We start from the raw sequence: 21,598 nt of genomic DNA on the forward strand, positions 1-21,598 counted from the left end.
TTCCTTCTCATAATTTTTCTGTTACCAGTGTTGTAAAACAGAAACGTCACCTGGTTTCTGCGTTCCTTAAAGCGTGTCCCTGGCACCCGCTGCCTTCGGCTTGTGTGGCGGGTCCTTGCTTTTGAATTAGGCTGCGAGGAAGGCCAGAGGGCAGACGGCGCGCACGGAGGCGCTTGGCGTGAAGTCCATGGTGGGTCTGCCGCTGCTGCCCAGCCCTCTGGGAAGCCGATGGCACACCACATGGGCCCTGGCCTGTGACTTCTGTGGCCCCTCGGCCCCCGCCGTGGGAAGGGCAGCCACGAGCGCAGGCTGTGCAGGCCTGTGTCCTGGCCTGGCGCGTCATGCTCTGTGACCGCGGGCGAGTTACTGAACTTCTCAGTGCCTCCAGTTCCTTGACTGTAAGAGGGGAGAGCAACGGGATGCCCACTGCGGGGGCGCAGCGTGCAGGTGCTTCTCCCTGGTCCTCCCTTGAAGAGCAGCCACAAACGCTGTGGCTTCTGCAGGAAACAAATGCAAGAAGACTTTGGGGGGCGGGGGGAGGAAGACAGACCGCTAGTCTCAGGACCCAAGAACAGTGGGGTGGTGAGTTCTCTGGGATTCCCAGACTGGCTGCTAGAGGAACCGGCAAACCGCAAGCAGCAGTGAGCACAGTCCAAGACAACAAGAGTCCAAGGCCCAGGATCAGGACAGCCCAGCCGGACGAAGGCTTCCAGGAGCTGGCTGCCCTCCTCCAGCACCCGGCACCGAAAACCCTGTGGCTCCAGCCCACCATCCAGCGGTGCTGTGCAGGGAGCCTGGAGCCCTGTCCAGGCTGATGAGTTACTGGAGGCCCTGGGGTGACTGGACATCCAACCCTCCTCAGAGCTGGGGTGACATCAGAGGAGGCTGGTGGAGTCGGAGCCACCGCCCAGCAGCAGCAGGGCCTTCTCTGCCACACGGGGCAAAAGAGGCACCTTCCCCCTCCCGGTCAGAACCCCCCCGCACACCTATGCCAGAGTGCTGTCAAAGGAAGCCAGCTAGAATGGAGATTTATTTATTTATTTTTTTTTTAAATATTTATTTATTATTATTATTATTATTTAATTACATTAAAAAAAATATATGAGGTCCCATTCAACCCCACCGCCCCCGCCCCCCACTCCCCCCACAGCAACACTCTCTCCCATCATCGTGATACATCCATTGCACCTGGTAAGTTCATCTCTGAACATCACTGCACCCCATAGTCAATGGTCCACATCATAGCCCAGACTCTCTCACGTTCCATCCAGTGGGCCCTGGGGGGATCTACAGTGTCCCGTAATTGTCCGTGAAGCACTATCCAGGACAACTCCACGTCCCGAAAACGCCTCCACATCTCATCTCTTCCTCCCGTTCCCCACACCCAGCAGCCCCCATGACTACCGTTCCCACACCCATTCCACATTTTCTCTGTGGACATTGGATTGGTTGTGTCCATTGCACACCTATGTCAAGTGAGGGCTTAGATTCCACATGGGTACTGGATGCACTCTTCCCGCTTCTAGTTGTAGACACTCTAGGCTCCATGTTGTGGTGGTTGACCTTCTTCAACTCCGTGTTAGCTGAGTGGAGTAAGTCCAATAAGTCAAAGTGTAGGAGCTGAAGTCTGTTGAGGCTCTGGGCCTGGGTGTCATATTATCAGTCCAGAGATTCAAATCCCCTACATATATCTTAAACCCAGCACCAACTACAATTCCAATAAAGTAGCATGCAAGTCTTGTGAAAAGAGATCCCCTCTGAGTCCATTTCCATCACGCAGAAACACCAGCTCCAAAGAAGGGCCATCTGTCATGGCAGTGAACCCCTTCTGCCATGACCATAGAACCCGTGGGTCTCTTTATCCCTCAAAAGAACCAATACCTGGGGTTGTATCTATCTTATCTGTCTCTTAGACTCTGTTCAGTTGTACATAGGGGTATTCCTTCTGACAACCTCCAGACTCTTTTTTAGAGACTCACAGCCTTATAATCTCATTTCTCTTTTCCATTTCCCCCTTACATTAGGTCAAACCGCTTCCCGAAGTCATGTTATTATATGTAGATAGGTATATTCTGCTGTTCCGCATTGAATCTTTAATTCAAGGTCATTTTCTAGTTGCTTCTTCAGCTGGTATGTGGTAGTGATCCCTCGGTGCCAGGGAGGCTCATCCCCAGGTGTCGTGTCCCACGCTGGGGGGAATGCATCACATCTACACGCTGTGTTTGGCTGTGAGAGTGGCCACATTTGAGTAACATGAAGGCTGTCAGGAGGAAACCCCCAGGCACAATGCTACTCTAGGCCTTGTTCTTATTGCAGGTGCATAGGCTCAAAAGTGTAGCCATTAGTATCAAGAGCCCACTGTTGGGCCCTCCTTCCTTCCTGGTTCTTGCCGTTGCACCTGGAGGATTGCCGCTGCTCTCCCAGGGCCCACAACAGTGACCCCCCGGCCAGGAGCCCAGTACCCCCCCAGCTGTTGTTTTTAATTGTTTCCACTATGAGTATATATAGATATTACCATATACCCTGGGCATATGCCCTGTATAACTCCCTGTCAACCATATATATCCTGTCAATAACATCCCATATCAGTATTCCTCCGCTGCCATTGTTGAACCACTCTGTGATCCAAAACTTCCCGTAAAGTGAAGAATGGAGATTTAAATAAGACCCAGAGCGTCATAGCATAATTCCCCGTGTCCAGGTTTCAGTAGACAGTCACTTGTCATACTGAGAATCAGGACGATTGCAAATTGGATGAAAAAAGACAATAGATGCCATTGTCAAAATTATGAAGATTATCTCAAAGATCTTAAAGCAGCCGTCATAAAAATGCCTAGACAAGCAAGTACAAATACACTTGAAACAAAAAAATACAGTCTCAGCAAAAGAGAAGAAAATATAAAGAACCAAGTGGAAATTTTAGAACTGAACATTACAATAACTGAAATAAAGAACTGAGTGCATAGGCTCAGTAGCAGAATGGTGGGAACAGAGGAAAGAATCAGTGAACTGGAAGGTGGAACAATAGAAATTACTCTGTCTAAACAGAGAAAATAGATTGGTTAAAAAATCAATGGCCTCAGGGACCTGTGGACATACCACAAAATCTTAAAGTTGTGTTGTTGAAGTCCCAGAGGGAGCAGAGAAAGAGGTCAGGGCTGAAAAAGAACTCAAAGAAATTACAGCTGAAAAACATCCCAAATTCGGCAAAGGCTCTAAATCTACAAATCTAAGAAGTTGCGTGAACCTGAAACAGGATAAATCCAAAGAAATCCACAACAACACACATCATAGTTGAACTGCAAAGCAGCGAGCAGGAAGTGACCCCTTAAACAATTCAGGGGACAGGAGATGGCTCATCAGACTCTGTGGAGCCAGAGGGAAGTGGCACAGTCTTTTTCATAGGCTAAAAGATACCCAGCAAAAGCAGACCTCATGAACGGACAGGTAGTCAAGACCTTCTCAGGTGGGGAACTAAGGGGGTTTGTCTTCAGCAGACGTGCCCTGAAAGGACGGCTAAGGGAGCTCCCAGTCACGACTGTAGAGCAGGAAGTGTCAGGGCTCCGTCCCATGCAGGAGCCTGGGCCAGCCGGGGACAACTGGCAGAAACCTCTTTCTCCAAGTTCCAAGAACAGGTGCAGGATGCAGTAACAGGGCTGGTACTTAAACACAGTCACCCTGGCTGGCGCCTCCGTCCCGCGCTGCTGTGTGGAGGCGGCCTGTGCACCCAGCACGGACCCCTGGCTCCGGTTCCGGCGGGAGCGCGCGTCTGACCCAGCCTGCCTGCTGGTGGCCTGAGGCGCTCGCCGTCCCGAGACTCCTGAGCCCGAGACTCCTGAGCGTGGAAGGCGGCTCGTGGAGCCCCCATGGGCGGCTGGGGCAGGGTGGCTGGCTAGGACACTCAGTGCAGGCCCCGGACCCTGCGGAAATGCTTCCCGGGGAAGCGGGGACGTTCCCGCCGTGTGAGTGGAGGAAGTCCCAGACCACCACGCACACCCACGGCCAGGTGCACAGAGGGTCGGAGGCCGTGCGCTGTGGCCTCGAGCTGCTCTCAACTCCGCGTGGATGAGCCCTGAGGGAGAGCACTGCTCAGGCCCACTGTGAACACTGGGAAGGTTTTTCCTTTTCCTTTTTTTCTTTTTTTGTTAGCTCCTGGTGTTCAAAGAAAGCTCTGGACACTGGCTGGAGACAAGCTTAAGGAATAGGTGCCTCAGAGTCTGAAGTCCAGCAGTGACATAGCAAAATACCAAAATGCCCAGGTTTCAACACAGACAAATAAACAAGAAGTAGCTGGCCCAGGAAAAGGAGATGAAAGCATCAGTAACCGTCAATGAGGATCAAACCTGGGACATTCCAGAGAAAGGCTTTTAAAAAATGGTCCTAAATATGCTCAAAAAGAAGGTAGAACTACAGAAAAGCAGGAAAATGAAAGACAAACACAAAGAGAACATTGACAGAGAGATGGAAGCTATAAAAAGGACCAAAACAGCTGCAGGCCACAGTTACAGAAATTAAAAATTCCCTGGAGCAGTTCAGCCGCAGATTGGAGCTGGCAGAAGAAAGGATCAAAGGACTTGAAGATACGACTATTGAAATCTTCCAGGCTGAGGAGCAGAGAAGAAAGGACAAGCGAGTGGACAGAGGCCGAGGACCCGAGGGACGCCGTCAGTGGACCAAAAAGCAGGGGCGTAGGGTGCGGGCGGCCCTGCGCCTCCCATCGGGCGAGGGCCGGGCGGCCCCCCTCTCCCTCCTCTCTCCTGGCCCTACACGCACCCACAGCGAGCGGGTTCCGCCAGCCCTGCATCCTCAGGCTTTGGTGCTCCCTTCTGCTTTTCCAGGTTTGGGTCCTCTCGTCTCTCCTTGGCCCAAGCAGCGTCCCAGGCGGAGGGGGCGGGGCCTCGGAGCTTGCATGTTCCACTCCCTCCCTCAGCCCTTCCTTCTCTGATCAGCGCTGACAAGAAGGCCCTGGCAGTGGCCATGGGGTCAGGAGAGCACGGAGGACGCCGGGCGGTGCCGGGGCAGGCCTGGGCTCTGCTGCACCAGCGCCCTTCTCCTCCAGCTGGGCCTGGGCTTGTCTCAAGCCTCTGAGGCTCGGTCAGTGCCTCGCGTCTTCCCAGCCCAGGGCCGGAGCTCTGCTCGGGTGTCTTGGGCTCAGCAGCGTGTACCTGGGAAAGTGGATTCTCGTCAGACACTCCCTTCCCAGCAGTGCCCACCAGAAACTCGCAGCGGAGCCTGACAGGTCCTTCCCTGGTCTTCCTGCAGCTGATCACAGCGGAAGGGGTGGACAGCCTGAACGTCAAGGAGCTGCAGGCGGCCTGCCGGGCCCGGGGCATGCGGGCGCTGGGCGTCACCCAGGACCGCCTGCGGGAGCAGCTGAAGCAGGTACGTGGCTCGGCCCTTGCAACCCTCCTCGGGGGCTGCAGACTGCGCCCGGCCCCCGCGGCGCCCCCGGCCCCCGCAGCGCCCCCGGCCCCGGGGCTGGCTCCGGCACAGCCTTCTTGGTGGGCCGCACACTCACGTGCTCACTCAGTTCACACGCACACGCTCAGGCCTGCGCTCTCGCCCAGGTAGCCCGGTGCCTTTGCAATTTCTGGGGCTGCGCACATCTTGGATGTGCCTGCCAGCCAAGGCTGCAGGAGGTTTGGGTGGGTGTGGCCTGGCCTGACCAGGCCTCCGCCTCGGGGGGCACCAGGGGCCCACCAGAGTCCAGTGGCAGCAGGGGGCTGTGGGACGAGGCTGCAGGCTGCTCCTGACGCCTGAGGCACCCATCCCTTGTGGGCGTGGCCTGAGGACGGGGTGAGAGCTTAGCCGGGGAGCCTGAGGGCCACCCTCAAGTAGACTGAAAACCAGGGTAAGGGGGTGGGGCGGCCCTGAGCCTCTCCTTGCTCTCTACATGCGCCACGAAATGTGCGCCACGAAATGTGCATGTTCAGTCCCACGTGTGACCCTCCGGGGCACCTTGATGTGTGGGGACAAAGACACCTATGACTTTTCCCCCCGTGACCCGAGTGGGGCTGCGCCCTCCTCGCCCGTGTTCTCCCGACCTTGCCTTGGACCCAAGCCCTGGCAGGCACCTTCCCTGTGCTATATGTGCTGCCCGACAGTGCCCCTGGCACGCACCCAGCCTCTGCCGGCGCACCTTCAGGGCATGAGTGGCCCCGCGCCGGCATTGCAGAGACCCCAGCACGTGGCTGCCGCCCACCTGCGAGCCCGTGGCGCCGGCCGAGAGAGCCTGGCTTCGGCGGGGTGCTCTGCTGTGGAGCCCAGGTGTCCCCTTAGTGTACTTTGCTTCTAGCAACTTCTCTATTTTTAGTGTTCTTCTCATTCATCTTTGTGTTCATGCGCTATCAGGGTTTGTCTTAGTGCCTTGAAATAGCCTGGAACGTGGCTGGGCCCAGAGGAGGCGTGCGCAGGTGTGAATGTCGGAGGCTGCCCGCGCGCTGCCTCCGTTGCGTTTGCATGAACCCTCTGGTAGCAGAGAGCCTCCCAGCCCATGACGGAGGCGTGCTCAGTGGCCTCGCTGGGTCGGTGCCCTTGGGCATCGTGAGCCCTGGTCGACTGCGGTGGACACGATGCTGCAGAGCAGCGGCAGGTCGGCCTCTCGGGCCTCCAAGCACGTCTTCTTGGAGAAGCCGCCCCACCTGACAGACGTGCTCGGGGCCTGCTCGGGGCCTGCCTTACCCGCCACACCCAGGCAGGATCGCAGAAGGAAGTTCTGGGGTCAGGGCCCTCGGCAGTGGGCAGGGTGGGCGCGAGCTGACGGCGCGCTTGGCCGTGGTAGGCGGGGCGGGCGCGAGCTGACAGTGCACTTGGCCGCAGTGGCTGGACCTGCACCTGAACCAGGAGATCCCCACCTCGCTGCTGATCCTGTCCCGAGCCATGTACCTTCCGGACACCCTGTCACCTGCTGACCAGCTCAAGTCCACGCTGCAGACACTTCCTGAGATTGTGGTATGTGCTGCGCCTGCCCGTGAAGGTGGCCCCTCTTCTGGGGGCAGGTGGGGCGCGCAGAAACTCACGTCTCTGCCCCCGAGGGCTGCCCCAGGGGCCCTGGGCCCCTGGTTCTCCGCTACACACCCGGCATCCCGCTGCCCCCTCCCGGCCCGCCCGCCTCACGCCTCCCGCAGGCTGACGCTGGGCGCACACTTGCTGGCCGTGCAAGGTGGGCTTGGAGCTCAGCGGCAGGGTTTCTGCTAGTCGGGCTGCATCTGGTTTCTCTGAGAATATCAGAGACTCGGGGAGGCGAGTGGAAGGAGAACCTCTGGGCTGCCGTCCAGTGTTACCCAGCTGGGGTCCCCGTAGCGCAGGCCCCCCGTCAGAGCGTCCCCAGGTGCACAGACACCCTCTGCCCTTGTGGCATGGTCCCTCCCGTGCCCGCTCAGACGTCCCTCCTTGCCCAGGCAAAGGAAGCCCAGGTCAAGGTGGCCGAGGTGGAGGGCGAGCAGGTGGACAACAAGGCGAAACTGGAGGCCACGCTGCAGGAGGAGGCGGCCATCAGGCAGGAGCACAAGGAGAAGGAGCTGGAGAAGCTCGCCGAGGCGGCCGTGAGCACTGCTGTTCCTGCTTTCTCGCCCGGGGTGGGCGCTTGCCTGGCTCTCCCTCGCTGGGGCGCCGGGCAGGGTGGGCCCGGCACGTGCCCCGTCCCCTCGGCCTGGGCCGCTGGCTCGGGAAGCTTTCCGCAGCCACCCGCCGCGCAGAGCCCAGGCTCTCCCTCCTGGGCGCACCTGCAGGGGACGGGAGCTCGCGGTCCACGCCGACCACCCTGTCCAGGAAGGGCCTGGGGAGAAGGGAGGCTCGGCCTGCCTCCACCCGGGGGCGGCTCTGAGCACAGAGGCAGGCGGCCGGTGCACTCTGGCTGCCCAGCCGCCACGGTGTGGGCCTTCTAGGGCTCGGCGGCTCGCGGTGCGGAAAGGGCGGGGAGGGCGGCGGTGAGCACTGTGGCCTCACGTTACAGAAGGAAGTGGAGGCGGAAGTGGCGGTGGAAGCCTCTCCCGGGCGGCTGGCAGCTGAGCCGCAGGCAGAAGTAGCCAGCGCAGCCGTGCTGGAGGAGACTCTGCGGGACACCGCCCCTGTCCTGGAGGGCGTGAAGGTAGCACTGCGTGAGCGTGGGGAGACGGGTGGCGCCAGGCCGGGCTGTGTCCCCAGGCCCTGCAGGGACGGGAGGAGATGGACACTGTGGGGTGGGAAAGGGAGGCGCGAGGCAGGAGCAGATGCTGCCCACGTGGCCTGGGAGCTCTGCCGGCCCTGCGTGGCTGCGCCAGGCCCCTGGTTGGCGCCTTGTTTTAAGCTCAGGTGGGCCTGGAGCAGGTGGGCGCGGAGGGCGGGTTCAGGGTCCACTGTCAGGAGTCCGGCCTCGGGCATGTTGGGTGGAGGAGGCGCCTCCCAGCAACGGGGAGGGGGCAGCTTCCAGGCCGTGACTCCAGAGGAGGCTGCCGAGCAGCGAGTGTTGGGAAGAGGACTGGTGAAGCGTTGGCAAGGGGTCAAGGGGTCTGCTCCTGCCACTTCTATTTACATGGTACTGGAGGTTCCGGCCTGGGCAGGATGGGAAGGGAGTTGGGAAGGAAGAAGTAAACTGTCTGCTCCCAGGGGACGTGGTCAGATGCAGAGTCCAGCGAACCACCAGAAGGTGCTGTTTAAAAAGCATACCGCCTACAAGAGCATCCCAGAAACGCCGGCCAGAGGCCCGCGAGGCCTGTATGAGATCGAATACTGCACCGCACGCAGAGGCGAAGTACAGACAGGAACTCCTGCCCTCTTGAGGGGGGAGCCCCTGCTGTCAGCGTGTCAGTGCTCCCCAGAAGGGTCTACAGCATCGACACCCACCTGAGAGCCCGCAGACCTTGTTGGGAGTGTCCCGCTGGGTCCAGGTCTCGTGGCCAAGACAACCATTGAAAAGAACCGCATGGGGTCCTGATGTGGCTGACTGCTAGGCCCAGGGGCCACGGCGGTCAGGACAGCTGCTCGTGCCTCAAGGCAGCCCAGAGTAAAGCTGTACGCACGTCACGCACATGCACACATCACAGGCGCACACGGGCGCACTCTCCAGGGTGCCAGGGCACTCCACAGGGAGGTGCTGGACAGCCGCTCTCCTGGACACAGGCCGCGGTCAGCTCTGTGGACCACGGGCTTCAGGGTAGGAGCTGAGGCTGTGAAAAGTGACCAAGAGAAGAAAATCAGTGTGCTGGGCTCCATCAGAGCTGAAAACTTTGGCTTTAAGAAGTATTTATGAGTTTGGCAGTTCCTCAGAACATTAAACCTAGGGTTTGGCTGTCTGTAGTGATTTGAGATTATTTTATGAATCTGGAAGAGAGAAGGGTTCTGGTTGTCCACCCATCTGTTTCTCTGGGTGTGCTACCCTTTGATTGTATTGAATTCAGTTGTGACGTCTTTGACTAGATTACTGTAGGATCAGGGCTTTTCTGATCTGGCTGTCGGGGTGTGGCTCAGGGTGAGTCCCCGTCCCCGTGCTGGGTCTGATCGAAACGGACTCTCCCTCAAGAGGACACACAGAAGAGAGTCATTTTTGATCCTGCCGTGTGACAGGAAGGAGAAGCTTCACCAGCCAAAGGGAGTAAGGACCCGTTTTCTTGATAACTTATTGCTGAGGCTGGGAGGGAGCAAACAGTCAGGACTGATAACGCAGGCCCAGAAAGAAACAGCCCTGTGTCGGGAGCGCGCGGGCCTCGCTGGGCCGCAGCACCCGGGGAAGAGGAAGCCCAGAGGGAGGCAGGGGCCAGCCGGGGATCACAGCCCTCTCGCGTCAACACGGGGCGGCTGACCGGTGAGAGAGCAGCTCGGAGCTGGGCTTCCACAGCCTTGTGACTGCACGCTCTACCCCAAATAAATACCTTTACAGGAACCAGCAGGTTTCTGGTACTGTGCATTGACAGCGAATGACAGCAAGGCCACCCATGCGTCTAGACCTGAGAAGGGACACCTGCACAGAGAGGCTGGGCACAGAGGCACGGCCGCACTGGCCCTCGTAGCTGGGAGGCAGGGGTGGCGCCAAGGTCCCTCAGCTGATGGCTGAGCACATGAGTTGTGGCGTCCGCTCAACGGAATGTTACTTGACCCTGAAAAGGAATGAAGTCTGACATGTGCTGCCACCTGGGGGACCTTGAAGATGCCACACAAGGGGACAACGGGCGCAGGCGGTCATTGTGATTCCGCTTACAGGAAGTACCCAGGAAGCAGATGAACGGGGCCAGGGGCCGGGAGGGGGCGGAGTGCACCTGGTCCTTGACATACGGGCTCTTCTTCTGGGGAGACGGCAACATTTTGAAACCGGGGGTGCCGTGGTTGCACGGCATTGCGACTGCCCTAGATGGATGCCCCCAAATTGTCGCCTAAAGTGGCAGCAGGGGAAGATCATGAGGCAGACCCGGGAGCACACTGCTTGCGGGCAGACAGCCCATTCTGGAAGAAGCTAGCAAAGCGTTGCCGTTGATGTCACCGCCCCGTCTGGCCTTCAGGAAGCACGGAGTAGTTGGCACGCTGTCCATGGTGATGAACCAGCTTTTTGTTGTTTCTTTTTGATTTCCTAATCTCTGTTGGACCATGCTTTTGTAGATTTCAAGGGCAAGTAATTGCTAGGGGGTGGGGAACAGTTATGGATATGCAAAGGCAAGCCACAGGGGAGAATGTTTGCAGCTCAATACATAGGTGTCAGGTAATTTGGTTTTTAAAATTAGCAAACAGTTTAAAGTGACAGTTCACGGAGAAGACAGGCAGCTGTGGAAAGACACGCCGCCATTAGCCCTTAGGGAGCGCAGCCTCGATGCCCCGTGAGAAGCCACCACACAGCTAGTGGCGTCGGCTGCCCGCTGGGGTGCGTGGAGGCCTGGAGCCCCTGGCTCCTGCTGGAGTGCGGTACCGCTGTTCTGGAAGCCAGGCGTGGTGCCCACCGTGCGGCCCCGAAGCTCCACTGCTAGTTATTTCCCCAAGAGACGTGGAATTTATGTCCACCCGAAGACTTCACATGGGTGTTACGGGAGCAAAACTGGGGAGAGGCAGGTGGCTGTGGATGTCCATGGATGAAAAGCATTGGTGTATCCTGCAGCGCGAATACATCCAGCAGTGGACAGGCTCACCTCAGCGTGGATGGATCTCCAAGGACAATGCCAAGTGAAAGAAGTGAGACCAGAGAGATACATGGAGAACGAGTCCACTTCTAGAAAAGTCTAGAAAATGCAAGCCAGTCTGTGGTGCAGAAGGCGGGTCTGTGAATGCCTGAGCCTTGGGGTGGAACACACACCGGGCACAGGGAAGCGTTTGGGGGTGGCTGCCTGTTCCCTCATGGTGAGGCCGTGAGTGTGACACCCCCAGACTCGTCCCTTCAGTGCATGTGGCCTGACGCACAGGGACCCCGGCGTGGCCGTCTGCCGGCACAGCCCGGGGCCATCACACTGCCCACCAGGGCACAAGTGTGAGCAGCGAGCCTCTGTGCTACCAGACGCTCGCCCGGGGGACGCGAGCAGACAAGCCAGGTGTTTCCTTTCACTTAGGGGTTTTGTTTTGCTTTGCTTCCAGGGGGAGGAAATAACTAAGGAAGAAATTGACATCATCAGCGATGCCTGCTCGAAGCTGAAGGAGCAGAAGCTTGCCCTCAAGAAGGAGAAGGAGGAGCTGGAGCTGCTGAAGGAGGACGTGCAGGACTACAGCGAGGTGGGGGCCGCGGGGAGGGCCTCCTGGCGGGAGGCGCGCCGGCTCGGGCGCGTCTTCAGCGGGGCAGGCGGCTTTTACCTTCCCTGCCCTGGGCGAGAGCCACGTCTGGACCGATGGCGGTCACCCCAGCCGGTGGGATTGGCCCCTGAGGCTCAGACTCTGGAGCATACATAGCATTACTGGGCCCAGGAGTGTTTAATAAAATCTCCGTTAAATTGTTAAGCTGGCCAGAGAGAACATGGACTTACAAACGAGTCTGTTCAGGGGCTTTCCCATGGCCTCTGCTCCCAGAACTTGCCCCGAGATCGCAGGTGCACGCCCCTCACTGCTTAGACACAGGCAGGCGTCGAACGGACATAATTTCATTCATGATTCCCCCAAAGAGACTTCTTTCCTTAATGATAGTTTTTGTTTTGTTAAAGAAAAACACATCTCTCAGATTTATAAATATTACTTCTTAATCTGATTTTAAAGAACCACGTTTCTATGGCTCTGTTGGGAAACGATGACTGATTCTGAGGCTGGTGAAAACATGGTCATTTTCTGGCCTCACAGCCCTTGTGCTGTGCGAGGTCTCTGCTGGAAACGGGGTGCCTTCGGCACCTCGGCCTGCCTCCTTGTGTCCCTACCCCACTGCAGTGCCTTCACTGCTGAGAGCTGGCTTGGAATTGAAGGAGATGCCTAAGAGTTGAGGCCTCAACTCTAGCCTTCATTTATTTATTTAACCAATACGAGGAAAGTCAAGATACAACATAGATTTCTTTTCTTTTGCTACAAAAATGCTTGAGCTTGCAAAACTTAAAAATGTGTATGAAGGAAGCAGATGTGGCTCAAGCAGTTGGGTGCCTGCCTACCACAGGGAGGTCCTAGGTTCAGTTCCCACTGCCTCCTAAAGAAAATGAGCGAGAGAGTGAGCTGACATGGCAAGCTGATGCAACTAGATGACGCCACAAGATAACACAATGAGGAAACAGCGAGAGACACAACAAGCAGGGAGTGGAGGTGGCTGAAGTGATTAGGTGCTTCCCGCCCACATGGGAGGTCCTGGGTTCAGTTTCTGGTGCTTCCTAAAAAAGACATGAGCTCACAACAAACGGACACAGCAGACAGCACAAACACCGAGGTGGGGGGCATAAATAAATCATCATAAAGAAAAACGTGTATGACAAATACAAATAAGCCCTTGCAACTGTTTTTGGTTGAAATTAATGGATTTCTGTTTTGTGTGCAGCCTGAAACTTTTAAAAAAAATTTTTTTCCTTGAGCTTTTTATTTTGAAATAATTTCAAAGTTACAGGACAGTTGCAAAAATAATATAAGTCCATACAGAGTACAGCAATATACACTTACACCCAGATCCTCCAAAATTGGACATTTTGCCACGTTTGCTTGACCTCTCTCCATCTGTCCATCAGTCCATCCATCCGTCCATTTATCTTTTTTCTAAACCTTTCAGTGTAGATTGTATACATCATGCTCCTTGAACACTTACTGCTGCCACAGACATTTCCTAAGAACAAGGATCTTCACTTACATAAACACCTTAAGTTTAAAAAACTTAGCATTGATATAGAATCTCTAGTCCAGCTTTTTCATATTTCCCAATAATGTCCTTTTGAGCCATTCTCTCCTCTTGTCCAGGATCGTCTATTGCATTTGATTGTCATTGTCTTTTGCTCTTTTTTAAAAAAATGTGGAAACATTTATAGCACATAAACACTGCCATCCCAGCGCCCCCCAAGCAGACCATCCCGTGGGGTTCACCCCATTACAGTGTTGGGTGCCCTCACACCTTCCTGCTGAAACTTCACCTTCCCAGCCAGAAGCCCTGCACCCGCCACTCACTCACCCCCTTCTGCCCCCCGTCCCTGGCAACTCGACTTTGTCTCTGTGCATTTGCATATTCTTCCTATTTCATGTCCGGAGAATCGTACAGTACCTGTCCCTTTGTGTCCGGCTTATTTCACTAACACGGTGTTGTCAAGGGTGACCCCATTGTAGCACTGCCCAGCGCCCCACTCCTTTTTACAGCTGAGTTGTACTCCATTGTATGGCTGCACCACATTTTGTCTGTCTGCTTATCCATTGATGGACACTGGGTGCCTTAGTTTGCCACAGGGCTGCCAGTGCAAAGTAACAGAAATGGGTGGGCTTTTATAAGTGGGTTTTATTTAGGGTAAAACCTCATAGTTCTAAGGCCGTGCAATATCCAAATCAGGGTACCATAAGAGAATGTTTTCTCACCAGATCAGGTACTGGAGCTCCTGGGGTCCTGCACTGTGGCCCTCAGCATGCGGCTCCTCTCTCTCCTCCTGACAGTCCTGCGTGGTGCCGCAGGGAGCGTCGGCGCACAAGCATCTGTGCGAGCCCTTGCTGTCCTTTCTCTTGGGAGCTACCAGGTCACGTGGTAGTTTTGTGTTTAACGCAGGACTTTCTTCTGCCGTTTTGGTCTTTGGTTTTTGTAAGTCTTATACCTTCTTTGTCCCTCAATTCTTCCATTACTGCCTATTTTTGTATTTAGTTGATCTTTTGTAGTGAAGCCTTTAGAACGTGTTCTCATTTTTATTTCTATGAATGTTTTTCTGATATTCTGTGTGGTTCCCACGGGGCTTAAACTTAATGTCCTAAATGTAGAACAGTCTTGTTTGCTTTGATACCACCTTCGTTTCAGTGGCGCATACACACCACGCTCTTCTACCTTCTGTCCCCCCGCCTTTGTGTAGTTCCTGTCACAGATTACGTGTTTATATCTTCTACGTCCAAAACCGTTGGTTTGCCATTACTTTTTATGCATTTGCCTTTTAGGTCCTGTAGGAAGTAAAGAGTGGAGTTACACGTTAAAAGCCCAGCAGTACTCGTGTTTGTAGTTAGCCTTGTCGTCGCATGTACCAGGCGCCCCATTTCCTCGCGCGGCCTCAGCCCGTCGTCCAGGGCCTTTCCCTTCAGCCTGTGGAACGCCCGTGGCCTGCAGGGCCGCTCTAGTGGCGAGGAACTCCCTCAGCTTTCGTTCATCTGCGAGTGTCTTCATCGCTCCCTGGCTCTTGAAAGGGTGTGGAATTCTTGTTGGCAGTTGTTTACTGTCAGCACTTTAAATCTGGCCTCCCACTGCCATCTTGCCTCCCTGGTTTCTGATCAGCCCAGAATTTTAATCTTCATGATGCTAGTTTGCATTGATTTAATTACTTTTAAAAATTGAAGTTAAGTTTAAGGTTCCTTTTTTTTTTAAAAATAAAAATTTTTTTTAAACTAAAAAATAATTTCATTAGGATTTGCAAGAGATCAAGAAGGAGCTTTCAAAGACTGGTGAAGACAAGCTGGTGGAAGAGTCTCCGGCCAGCAAGAGGCTGACCAAGAGGGTGCAGCAGATGATCGGGCAGATGGACACCCTGATCTCACAGCTGGAGGCGCACCCACAGGCGCAGAGCCTGGCCCAGGCGGGGCCTGCGGGGTGAGCGTGTGGGAGAGGCTTCACCAGGAGCCTGCTGTGGAAGGGGAAGCAGCGTGGGCCCGAAGACGGGTGCTGGGGGCACCCGAAGGGGGCTGCTGCGAGGAGGGGAGGGCAGGAGGGTGGTGGGGGTGCTGCGAGGAGCAGGGGCCCGGGAGGCGCCAGGGTGTGGCCCATGGCCTGCGAGCATGGCTGCCTCGGGGCCAGCATCCATGTACTGTCCGAGCTGGCCGCGCTCCAGGCAGGAAGGGCCTGCGGGGCCCTGGGTGCCTGGGTGGCAGCAGGCGGGGCTGGGGTGGGGCTGGAAGGGCAGCCGCTGTCGGGCTGGTGCAGACGCCAGGCCCATGCCACGGTGCCTCCCCAGGGGGAGCGTCATGAGCGTCGCGGAGCTCGTCAGTGCCCTGAAGCAGATCAAGCACATTCCGGAACACAAGCTCATCAGCCTGGCCTCGGCCCTGGATGAGAACAAGGACGGCAGGGTGGACATCGACGACTTCGCCAAGGTGGGCCGGGCCGGGCTAGGGCAGCCAGCAGGGACCGGAGCGGGAGGCGAGGAGCTAGGAAGCTCAGGCCAGGGAGTGACCCTGAAGCCCGGGTGACAGCACCCGTCTCGGTCTCTGCGTCTCCTCACCCGGAGGGTGTTGCCTGCCTGTCCTGGGCGCCGCCCACAAGGCCCGTCCTCCCGGAGTGAGAGTGTCCCCTGGCAGCAGCCACCTGCACGTGGGCATGACTCAGTTGCTGCATCCCTGGCATGGCCGGCTCAGCCTCCCGGGGCCTGGTGTCATGGACGCAGCCCTGGACGTCCAAGCACAGGCTCGTCAGGACACCTGGGGGCAGCTGGGGCAGGCCTTGGGGACACCTGGCAGCTGGAGGTCGGGGCAGCTGGGGCAGGCCAGGGGTCAGCCTTGGGGACACTGGCAGCTGGGGCAGGCCTTGGGGACACCTGGCAGCTGGAGGTCGGGGCAGCTGGGGCAGGCCAGGGGTCAGCCTTGGGGACACTGGCAGCTGGGGCAGGCCTGGGATGGGCTTTCGCACGAGGCAGCCACAGATTCCAGCCACAGATTCCGCTCACCTGCTCTCCTACGTTATGACATTGCTGAGAAGGAAGCCCTGGCGGCTCTGTGTATGTTGTGTTGACAAGTGAGTGCTCTTCCCGACGTCCGCCAGGCCCTCGGCCGGTCCCTTCAGTTCCCTTAGACGGCAAGGCAGCCTCGGGCCCGGCTGCTGAGCACGGCTCACTTCTCAGTGGCAAGGCGTGGAGGTGACAGGCCCGTCCCCGAGCCCTCCCGGGCACCGCCACAGCCCCCTGGCTCGTGGCACACAGGCTTCTTGGAGCCCCCTGTCCCCTGCTGAGCGCTGCGTGACCCAGCCTGGTGTGGGAGCAGCGGCTCTTCCCTCCCGTGTGTGCAGGTGATTGAGCTGGTCGACAAGGAGGACACGCACATCTCCACCAGCCAGGTGGCCGAGATCGTGGCGACCCTGGAGAAGGAGGAGAAGGTGGAGGAGAAGGAGAAGGCCAAGGAAAAGGCGGAGAAGGAGGCCATGGAGGCCAAGAACTAGCCGCTGGCGCTGACCAGGGTGTGAGGCCGGAGCAGCTCCTGGCGGCAGCACCTAATGTATTTTCTGGAATAAACCAAAAACTTCCCATGATCCAAGTAATTTTTAATTTCCCGTCATTCCATGAAGACCCAGTCAGTCTGGAATCCCTGCAGCCCGTCCAGGATCCACGCCGTGGGAGATGCTGTGCGAGCCTGTCCGTGGTGGCTGAGCGAGCGTGTGGCCAGTGGCCGGGGGGCTCGCGGCTGCACACACGCCCCCGGCCCCAGAGGCGGGCGTGAACCCTCCCTGCAGCAGCCCGGCCGGGGTGTGGCACCCGCCCTGGTCCGCGTGGCCTCACTAGGTGGCGACGCTCTTCCTCCTGGAGGAGAGTGGACGGCGTGGACACACCTGCTGCCTGCGTGGAACAGGCCATGGGGACCCAGCGCCGAGTGTAGCTGTAGATGTGCTCTGTCTACACGTTTCCAACGTCCAGTCTGTAACTGTTGAGGAAACGGCGTCTGCTGCCCCCAGCGGCCTGGAGTGTCCCTGCTTCTCCTCACAGACCCCGCCCAGGCACGGTGGTGTCTCTCGCCTTCGCCTTCGACACTCACCTGCCCCGTCCCTGACTAGCCCGGGGTTCTCCCGCACTAGCAGCCCGCCCGCTCCTGGGCGAGCCCCGCGTGCCCAGGGCCGTCACTTCCCGGTGAAGCCCGAGGGAAGTCAGCGTGTCACGTTGGAGCAGCTTCCCGTGTTAGTTTAGAAGCGTTCAGCGTGGACTGCTGGCTGGTATTCTGCTGGGGGGTCAGGGCAGTGGGCCCCCGACCTGGGGGGCCAGGCGGGCACCCTCGCTGGGTGCACCTGGTGGATGCGCTCCCGGGAGGCGTTTTCCTAGTTGACACACTCCTGGGGGACGCACGCCTGGGGGACGTGTCCTGGAGGACGGTCCTGGGGGCCGTGTCCAGGTGTGCATCCCCAGCACTGCCAGCACTCCTGAAGCAGCTGGGGCTTCTCGGGGTTCCCTGCGTGAATGCGAGGCACAGCCTGCCCAGGAATTGGGCAGCAGCCCCACAGCAGCGCCCCTGGACCACGGGCAGGTCCCCAGCCCCTTCAGGGTGAGCAGGGTGGCCGCACTCCTGGCCCCTGGGAAGGGTGGACGCTGCTGTATCTGGAGCCACGAGGCACCTTTCGGAGCCCTGGACCCCAGGCGTGGCCCGCGCAGCCAGCACACGGGGCGGGGGCGCTTGCCTGCAGGCGGAGGCCCACTCGGCGCCTCGGAGGGGCGCGGCCAGCCCTGAGCCTGGGATCCAGGGCGCGTGCTGCTGGGGCTCCTGCCCTCCCGCGGCTGGGTGCGGGCCCGGCGCCTGGGACCTTTCCGTGCTGCCCAGACACGGGAGCCTGCAGGCGCGGCGATGGCCACCTGTGAGCGACCGGAGACATGCTCGTTCTTGGCCATTGAAAGAGGAATTTCACAAAATAGGAATAAGATGTATTCTCAAATGTAAACCTTTGTTGTAAAGTGATGTTTGGGTCCCAAAGGTTTTTTTAATTTCCATTATTTGAGAAAGAAGTATGTTTTGGATGCTTAATTAATATTTATAAATGACTTTAAACTTAGTTGGGTTGCCTCGTTCTCTGTTATAAAAGCGTACCTATCTCTTGGAAAGAAGCTTTGGGATTGCCGAATGTGCCCCTTCAAAGGCAGGTTTTCCTAGCAAGCTGTGCTTTCTTACCTGGGGCCTGGTTTGAAGGTCGGCGGCTCCTACACCCCCCACCTCCTGCCGTCAGCTGCCACCCACCGCTCGGGACCCAGCAGCCTGCGCGTTGAGCCTGAGCTGGGTGCTCTTCTGCACAGCCAGGCCGGCGTCAGCACCATTGCTGCTGAAAGCGCTTCCGGTGCCTCTGAGACCCCATGGCCCCAGACCTGAGAAAGCCGCCGCGGGCTCCCTGCCCAGCTCCCGTGGGGCCCCCCCGGGTCCCTGCCTGCCGCAGGGGGGAGGGCAAGGTCCTCGTCCGCTCCGCCTCGAGCCCGCCTAGTAAACGGGGGCGCAGGGTGCAGCAGGGCCTCCCGGAGCCACTCTAGAGCAGCAGGTCCAGGCTGCAAATGCGCGGCCACGGGGCACCACCGCCTGGGGCCAAGCTCCTGGGCCACCCAGCCTGCCCACTTGGCCTTGCTTGTGGGCACTCAGGGCTCCCCCCAGGCCCGAGGAGCAGCATGGTGTAGAAAGGGTACTTCTATTAAAATAGTAAACCCTGGAAACGGACTTGGCCCAGTGGTTAGGGCGTCCGTCTACCACATGGGAGGTCCACGGTTCAAGCCCCGGGCCTCCTTGACCCGTGTGGAGCTGGCCCACGCGCAGTGCTGATGCGCACAAGGAGTGCCCTGCCACGCAGGGGTGTCCCCCACGTAGGGGAGCCCCACGCGCAAGGAGTGCGCCCCTAAGGAAAGCCCCCAGCGCGAAAGAAAGTGCAGCCTGCCCAGGAATGGCGCCGCCCACATTTGACGTGAGGCTGACGACAACAGAAGCGGACAAAGAAACGACAACAAGACTCAGCAAATAGAGAACAAGACAACCGGGGGAGGGGGGGATTAAATAAATAAATAAATCTTAAAAAAAAAAATAGTAAACCCACATTCTGCAGCAGCTCGAGGTGGCATCTCTGAAGTGAGCGGCAGGAGTCAGGGTGGGACGGGGCCCGTCATGTGGAAGGGCGGTGGTCTGACCCGGTCTCCCCGGGAAACCCCGTCCCAGGTCAGACCCAGACCCCTCGCCTAGCCCAAGGCCCCCAGAGGTGGCTGGGGACTGGCACTGGAGCCCATTTCCTGGGTGGGCATGGGACCTTGGCTGAGCATTTACCCAGCAAGGCCTGCCTTTCGGAAGGCTCAGTGGGCCCTGGGGGGTCCCCCGGGGGTGGGGGCACCCAGCCCTGCTCAGGCTGTGGGCTGCCTCGGGGTGGCCTGAGGGATGGGGGGCAGTGGTCAGCGCCCAGCCCCCACGGGTTGGCCATGGGCCTCAGACCGCTTGGCCCACCCCATGTCTGGGCGCCTGGAGAAGACACCCTCCCCTGAGGAGTGAGGAACTGCGGCCCGCCGGCCTCGGGGGACACAGGGCAGGGGTCCCAGCCGCAGGAAGGAGGCAGTGGCCCAGTTCCTCAACCTGCGTGTTTGCAGTGCTCCGCAGGCGCCCCCGCCTCTCCTTCCAGCCTCGCGGTGTCCCTACCCCTGCCGGGTGGCCTGGCCCTCCACCTCAACGCTGTGGGCGGCCCCTGCCTGGCCCCCGACTGGCTTCCGGGGTGCCCTGCCCCGAGGCCTGGACGCTGGGGGCTGGAGGAGTGGGCCCACACTTCCCACCCTGGGGGCTGGCTGCCCTTGACCCAGGGCCCGCCGACAGCCGGGAGGCACGGGGACACCATCAGCACCCCAGGCCCCACCGAGGCCCGGTGGGGGAACGGCGGGGTGGGGGCGGCCCGGCGCGCTGGGTGGGGGGTCCTCCTCAGGGGCCCCTGCCTGGGCAGGGCGGGTCCGCCCGCGTAAGCACCAAGGCGGGAGCTGAGCGCAGGCCCGGAGAGGCCGAACCTCGGCGGCGGGACCGGAAGAGGAGCCCCGGGGCCGGCCACGTGCTGCCTGCGCTTGGGAGCTGGCGACGAAGGGCAACGAGCGACGCGCCCCCGCCCCAGGCGCAGGCGCAGGCCGCCCGGGACGCTCTCGGCGGGGCGGGGTCCGCGGACGGGGGTCCGGGGGCACCCTCTGCAGAAGCACTGCCGGCCTCACGGGACCCCCCGCCCACCCGGGTGGCAGGCGGGGCTGAGCGACCACCCAGCAGCGCCCGGGCGCCAGGGGCTGCGGCCGCCGGGAGCAGCAGGGACGGGCCGCGGGCAGCCGGGGCGCGCACGCCCCCCTGCAGCAAGGCCTCTTCTTCGGGCGCCGGGGCGCGCGAGGAGCAGGGGGTCGTGAGGAGGGGGACTGGGCCGGGGCGGGCGCGAGGGGCGGGGCCATCGGGAAGGGGCGGGGCTACATGGAAGGGGCGGGGCGGCCGCGCACCCCTGCCCGCGGCCCAGCCGGGGCTCTGCGGGGTCTGGCCGCACAATCGGGCCCCTGACCTGGCTGGGGTCACGCAGAAAGCCAGCCCTCCCGATTCCCCGACAAAACAGAGCCCGGGGCCACCCACGTCACGGACGAGAACGTTCGCGGTTCAAACCGAGGGGCGCCAGCGTCCGGAGTGGCGTGTGCGCCCCGGGACCCGCGGCGCCGCGACCAGACGCGCTCCTGCCACCGCCGTGCGCGCGACCCCGGCGCGCGTCCCCGGCCAGCGCCCGCGCCCGGCGTTCCGTGGGGGCAGGCCCTGCCCGTCCCCAGGCTCCCCTGCCCCTGGGCAGACCCGAGCGCCCACCCGAGCCGAGTCGGGGACGGCGCGTGGGGCCGCGAGGGGCACGGAGGTGCGGGCGCAGTCGGGGCGCGCGGCGGCCCGGGTCGCCGCTCTCGGGAGGCGGCGAGGAAGAGCCGGGGTGCGGCGCTAGAGGGCGCCCGCGGCCCACGCTCCGAGCGCGCGCGGGACGACCGCCCGCCGGCCCCGCCGCGAGCCGGGCCCGAGCCCCCGTCCTGGCCCGCCCGGGCCTGCGCCCCGCCGCCGGCCTCGGGGTCCCAGCGCCCCGCGCGGGGCTCGGCGCGCCCAGCGGCCTGTGGAAGCCCGGGGTGCGGGGAGCACGGCGCGGGAGGGCCCCGGGAGCTGGGCAGGGGCGCGCACAGGGGAGCGGGACCGGGGTGGGGACAGCAGCTCCCTCCGACGCCAGCCGCCTCGGCCAGGGGCAGCCCCGGGGCGCAGGGGGGGCGCGGGCTCGGCCTACCGGCCTCCGGACTTCCCGCCCCTGGGGGTGAGCTCCTGGCGGGGAGGGCGCTGGGCCTCACCGTCTGGCCAGGTGGGGGGCACGGGGCCTGAGGGGGAGGGTGGATGG

The 21,598-nt window shown here is 59.8% G+C and overlaps 1 protein-coding gene across 3 annotated transcripts in view; it reads left to right on the forward strand.

The window, feature by feature from the left end:
* Positions 1 to 18,262, forward strand: part of LETM1 (leucine zipper and EF-hand containing transmembrane protein 1) — a 64,814-nt gene extending 46,552 nt beyond the window's left edge. For 2 of the 3 annotated variants that reach the window (XM_071217581.1, XM_058301568.1), the window contains exons 7-14: positions 5,263 to 5,382; positions 6,820 to 6,951; positions 7,401 to 7,544; positions 7,955 to 8,089; positions 11,530 to 11,664; positions 14,931 to 15,112; positions 15,474 to 15,612; positions 16,520 to 18,262. In XM_071217581.1, the coding sequence (XP_071073682.1) occupies positions 5,263 to 5,382; positions 6,820 to 6,951; positions 7,401 to 7,544; positions 7,955 to 8,089; positions 11,530 to 11,664; positions 14,931 to 15,112; positions 15,474 to 15,612; positions 16,520 to 16,669 (1,137 nt within the window). In that variant the 3' untranslated portion in view covers positions 16,670 to 18,262. The remainder of the gene's footprint in view (positions 1 to 5,262; positions 5,383 to 6,819; positions 6,952 to 7,400; positions 7,545 to 7,954; positions 8,090 to 11,529; positions 11,665 to 14,930; positions 15,113 to 15,473; positions 15,613 to 16,519) is intronic. The other variant, XM_058301570.2, reaches the window with a different exon arrangement.
* The last annotated feature ends 3,336 nt before the right edge of the window (positions 18,263 to 21,598 follow it).

This window comes from Dasypus novemcinctus, chromosome 1 (genome assembly GCF_030445035.2).
Source record: "Dasypus novemcinctus isolate mDasNov1 chromosome 1, mDasNov1.1.hap2, whole genome shotgun sequence".
Taxonomy (NCBI): domain Eukaryota; kingdom Metazoa; phylum Chordata; class Mammalia; order Cingulata; family Dasypodidae; genus Dasypus; species Dasypus novemcinctus.